Raw genomic sequence first — 5215 nt, 5'->3', positions numbered from 1 at the left:
GGGCCACAGATTGCCTGTGGGTAAAGTGAAGTTGTGAAGAGCGCCTCGGGTCTGGGACTGCCCGCCCCACACCCTGGATGCCCTGCTCATGCCCGCCTGGGGCAGGGCTGTGAGGGTGCAGGAGGGCCACTCCACAGAGGCCCGGACAGGTGATGCATTCCTCTGATGGCCTGTCCCACTTCAGGGCCCAGGACCTACATCCTACTTCAGGGCCCATGACAACATCCCACACCCACTTCAGGAAACAGGTCTAGGAGAGACTGGTGAGAGCTGGAAGGAGGGCAGCCAGGGCTCTGCTGAGCAGTGGGACAGCGGGGAAGACAGGTAGAAATCCTCCAGAGTCTGCCCAGCTGCCCAGAGGGCGAAAAGGTGCTCCAAATCACAGACCCGCTGCAGCCTTGCTCTTAGACACCACCCAGGTCTGTCCCCCAACTTCATAGACCAGGAAACTGAGGACCAGAGAGAAAGAGGTGAATTTGCCTGGGTTTCTCAGCTGATGTGCGGCAGGGCCTGGACAAGAACCCAAATTTCTTGACCTCCGGTCTACTACCCTTTTCCAAAGGAAAAGGGAAACATTGTTCTGCGAGAACAACACGGAGACAGGGCCAAATAAGTCAAAAATGAGGACTAGACACGTGAAGGTAGAAGCCCTGTATCTGCGACGCGATTCTCTGCTAACCTGCCGGGTGACCTTGGGCAGGAAGCAGCCCCCAACCCCGGCCTGGATCCAGTTTCCTCCCCTGCTCCCCAGGACGCTGTCCAGGGGCCAAGTGGCGTCTAACACCCTCACCAGTACCTTCCACTCTGGAGTGAGAGGGACAGGTACAAGAGCGAACACCCTTCCCAGCACCCTCCACTCTGGAGTGGGAGGGACAGGTACAAAAGCGCCGCTGCCGCCTGGGATCTCCGCACAGTCACTTCGCAGGCTGCCTGAGAAACGTCCGTTGCTCCGCCAGGCGGAGTTCTGCCCCGCGAGTCTTCATCCCAAGCAAGGGCCCCCCAACCTAGTGCACTGGGTCTACGCGCGGGCCTTTTCCTTTGAGCCGCCGCCGCCCCTGCGCCGGCCCCCACAGGTCTGTGCTCATATATATCGCCTTGCATACCTGCACCCGCTCCCTGGCTAGCAAACTCGCGCACGCGCCGTTCCTCCACGCCGCGCGCAGGGTGCTGGCGCCTCACCGCGGGCGCACTAGCCCCGGGCGGACTCCCAGGGAGCAGCGGCGAGCGCGGGGAGGGGAGGATCCCGGCAGAGGGGAGAAGGATGCCAACGCCCAGGCCCCGCCCTCTCCGCCCGGCCCCGCCCCCGCAGGGCCCGCCCAGGCCGGCAGGGAGGATGTGAGCTCACTCCCGCCTCCATGTTCCTGGAGTCGCCTGAACGCGTCCGCCCGAGGTCGCGGGACGCTTGGGGAGTCAGCAGCGCGCCAGGCCCCTCCGGGCGCCACACGCATTAGGTGCCTTCTTGATGGGTACGGAATGAAGGCGGGCGGTGGCTGGACCGAGGCAGCTCCCAGTTAGTAGCCACCGCGCCGCCCGTGCCCGCGCACGCCACACCCCAGCGCGCTTCCGGCCGGGCCACGTGATCGCGCGCGCACGTGTTCCGGCCTCTCTGCGTCGCCGTTCGGAGCCTCCTCCTGGTCGCCCCGGCATTGGTCCACCGGGAGCCGGCTTGGGCCGGGCCCGGGAGGCGGCGGCTAGGGGAGCCGCGGAGACGCGGGCGCTGAGCGTCGCGGGGCAGTAGGCCCGGGCCGGCAAGCGGCGGCCTCCGCCATGAACCCCAGGGGCCTGTTCCAGGACTTCAACCCCAGTAAGTTCCTCATCTATACCTGCCTGCTGCTCTTCTCGGTGCTGCTGCCCCTCCGCCTGGACGGCATCATCCAGTGGAGCTACTGGGCCGTCTTTGCCCCCATATGGTTGTGGAAGCTTCTAGTCGTCGCAGGCGCCTCGGTGGGCGCGGGCGTTTGGGCCCGCAACCCTCGCTACCGTACCGAGGGAGAGGCCTGCGTGGAGTTCAAAGCCATGCTGATCGCTGTGGGCATCCACCTGCTGCTGCTCATGTTCGAAGTCCTGGTCTGTGACAGGGTGGAGAGGGGCACCCACTTCTGGCTGCTGGTCTTCATGCCTCTCTTCTTCGTGTCCCCCGTGTCTGTGGCTGCCTGCGTCTGGGGCTTTCGACACGATAGATCGCTGGAGCTGGAGATCCTGTGCTCGGTCAACATCCTGCAGTTCATCTTCATCGCCCTAAAGCTGGACAGGATTATTCACTGGCCGTGGCTGGTGGTGTTTGTGCCCCTGTGGATCCTCATGTCGTTCCTTTGCTTGGTCGTCCTCTATTACATCGTCTGGTCCCTCCTGTTCCTGCGGTCCCTGGATGTGGTTGCCGAGCAACGAAGAACGCATGTGACCATGGCCATCAGCTGGATAACGATTGTCGTGCCCCTGCTCACTTTTGAGGTCCTGCTGGTGCACAGATTGGATGGGCACAATACATTCTCCTACATCTCCATATTTGTACCCCTTTGGCTTTCCTTACTAACTTTAATGGCCACAACATTTAGGCGAAAGGGGGGCAATCATTGGTGGTTTGGCATTCGCAGAGACTTCTGTCAGTTTCTGCTTGAAATTTTCCCATTTTTAAGAGAATATGGGAACATTTCATATGATCTCCATCACGAAGATAGTGAAGATGCTGAAGAAACATCAGTTCCAGAAGCTCCGAAAATTGCTCCAATATTTGGAAAGAAGGCCAGAGTAGTTATAACCCAGAGCCCTGGGAAGTACGTTCCCCCGCCTCCCAAGTTAAATATTGATATGCCAGATTAAACTCCTAGAGAGGACCCAGGCACACATGGACTCCACCTTGCCTTTACCTCTTGTTCATTCATCCCAAACCTGGAAATGGAAACAGGCTTCAAACACTGTCGTCTCACGCCCTGTTTGAGATCACTGCCTCATCAGTATGCATCATAGATGGAGGTGGTTTTAGTATGTGGGTGTGTGTGGTGTGTACCTGGGTAAGAGACCTGCTTTCCAGGTTCGCACTTTCAGGTGTAGCCAGGGGTAGTAAGTTGGATTGTTTTAGTAGGCCCTCAAAAGGAGTAACTACACAGCTGTTTAAAGTGCTACTGTACCTATCAAAAGTATTGTTTAAAAAGTATTTTTATACACTGCTAATCTAAAATTGTATTTCAGATTGTGCCTGTTATGACATAGTAGCAAATGTAAAGAGTTCTCTTTCCCACCACTTGTTTATAAACCTCATAGTTGATATTTTTAGTGTTCCTACTGTTAAAATACCTTCTCCTTGGGCTTCGCTGATACTGGTCTTTAATATTCTGATAGGTGAATTTTTCTAATGGAATGAACCCATGCATATATAGTATTTATATGAATATTTTAGCAGTGTAATATGTTGAATTCTAGTTCTCTGCAGTACAATGTATTATGTTAAAGTATTTTTTAAAGCTTACATGTGAAGATACGTGTCTGTCGCAGATGTCCTTAAAGACTGCATAAAACAGTATGTGCCTGGTGTGGATCTTACCAAAGTACTAGGCATGAATTATAGGGATTGCAAATCCCATGGATCTTAATATTGAGGTGTTAGTAACCGAGGTCTCTGGTAGTACCTGTTAGTAGAGGAGGAGGCTGCTGCCCTTGGGAGCTTGTGACACGCTCCAGTGTGGTACCAGGCCATAAAGTGACATAGTTACTTTGTTTAGTGCCTTTGTTTAGTGCCAAGTTGTTTAGTACCTTGCATTTTTCCACACAGGTAGTAACTGGAAATAAGCAGCAAGTGGTTTGTCCATTTCTAAGAATCTTAAACTATTAGTTGGCTGTAGTGTGAAGCATTACTTGTCATTGGAAAGATGGAGAGAGTGGCCTTAACCAGAAGTGGCCAACAGAAGCAGGTATCATTTTAAGGTCCAAACTTTCATCTGTCAGCAATAGGGAAACAACAGTTCAAATTCGCTTTGTAGATGAGTACAGTGTTTCTTTTTGTTTTTCTTTTTTTTGAGACAGAGTTTCACTCTTGTTGCCCAGGCTGGAGTGCAATGGCACAATCTCTGCTCACCACAGCCGCTGCCTCCTGGGTTCAAGCGATTCTCCTGCTTCAGCCTCCTGAGTAGCTGGGATTACTGGCATGCGCCACCACGCCTGGCTAATTTTGTATTTTTAATAGAGAGAGGGTTTCTCCATGTTGGTCAGGCTGGTCCCGAACTCCTGACTTGAGGTGATCTGCCCACCTCGGCCTCCCAGAGTGCTGGGATTACAGGCAGGAGCCACTGCACCTGGCAAGTACAATGTTTCTTTAGGTGCTGGTGGTACACCAGGGAATCAGGGCAGAAGCCGGATCCTGCAAGAGTAATGTTCGTCTGAGAACAAATAAATACTTTCAAAAGGAGGTTAAAATAAAAAGGAATGTTGGTGTTATTACTGTGGAGAAGACTGGATGGAGTCCACTTTTCTTATTAGTAACTTACTAAAAATGATCTAAACTGGACTCTACACTCTTTGCCCTGACCATGAGGCAAACTTGTTGGGTTTGGAGAAAAAAACGTAACCCTAAATTTACTATTTTTGCCCTATATAAAGCATTAAAATAACATGTTCTGTACACATGCTCTCAACAAAACCCAGAATGCCTGAGGGAGCTACAGCTCGGCTTAGTTGGCTGGGACTGAGTTCGCTCGCGTTCTCACACACTGGCAGTTTATACCAGCCGGCAGCCCTGAGCAGCAGTGGATGTAACTTTTTATAAGTAAGGATTCATTCATTCATTTTCTCAGTATTTCTTGAAGACCTACCCCAAGCTAAGCATGGTGCTAGGCAGTGGGTGTGCAGTGGAGGGCAAGCGGCCCTGCCCTTGCAAAGTGTCCTGTACAGTGAGAAGTGTGAGCCGCACCCACAGAGAGAAAGAGCCCAGTGCAGCTTTTGCAAAATGCAGGGAAGGATGCTGCTAGCCTCAGGGTGACTTAGAACTTTAAGCCCATCTTTGTGTTCAGGAGCCCAGTGCCTCCCCTCCACCCCTAAAGAATATCTCAAAGACATGGATTTTCATTTCAGTAAGATTTAGAGGTGCATGGGCAGGCAGTGCTGGAGGAATTGGGAGGCAGGTTTGGGGGTTGCAGTGGGACCACTGGCCCCTCCTGGCTAGTTGCAGGCCAGGAGCTTGTTGGTACCTGGTGCAAACTCCCCAACCTGAGGAGTCCCCCAC

General features: G+C 53.3%; 1 protein-coding gene across 2 annotated transcripts; it reads left to right on the top strand.

Moving 5' to 3' along the window:
- The first annotated feature begins 1329 nt into the window (after nt 1-1329).
- On the top strand, nt 1330-4410 carry LOC112617177 (transmembrane protein 185B). Of its 2 annotated transcripts, none has more exons than XM_025373936.1 (2): nt 1330-1802; nt 1980-4410. In XM_025373936.1, the coding sequence occupies exons 1-2, from the start codon at nt 1768-1770 to the stop codon at nt 2818-2820; spliced, it is 876 nt and encodes a 291-aa protein (XP_025229721.1). In that variant the 5' UTR covers nt 1330-1767; the 3' UTR covers nt 2821-4410. The 2 variants fall into 2 exon arrangements, with proteins under 2 accessions (XP_025229721.1, XP_025229720.1); XM_025373935.1 differs by having other exon boundaries at nt 1330-3697; nt 3733-4410.
- Nucleotides 4411-5215: the final 805 nt, after the last annotated feature.

This window comes from Theropithecus gelada, unplaced genomic scaffold (genome assembly GCF_003255815.1).
Source record: "Theropithecus gelada isolate Dixy unplaced genomic scaffold, Tgel_1.0 HiC_scaffold_15884, whole genome shotgun sequence".
NCBI classification, from domain to species: Eukaryota; Metazoa; Chordata; class Mammalia; order Primates; family Cercopithecidae; genus Theropithecus; species Theropithecus gelada.
Note: the sequence above shows the minus strand (reverse complement) of the source record. Positions and strands in the feature narration are given on the sequence as shown.

What these genes read in the sequence shown, in the direction of transcription:
- LOC112617177 (XM_025373935.1), top strand. Translation starts at nt 1,768, where the DNA reads ATGAACCCCAGGGGCCTGTTCCAGGACTTCAACCCCAGTAAGTTCCTC.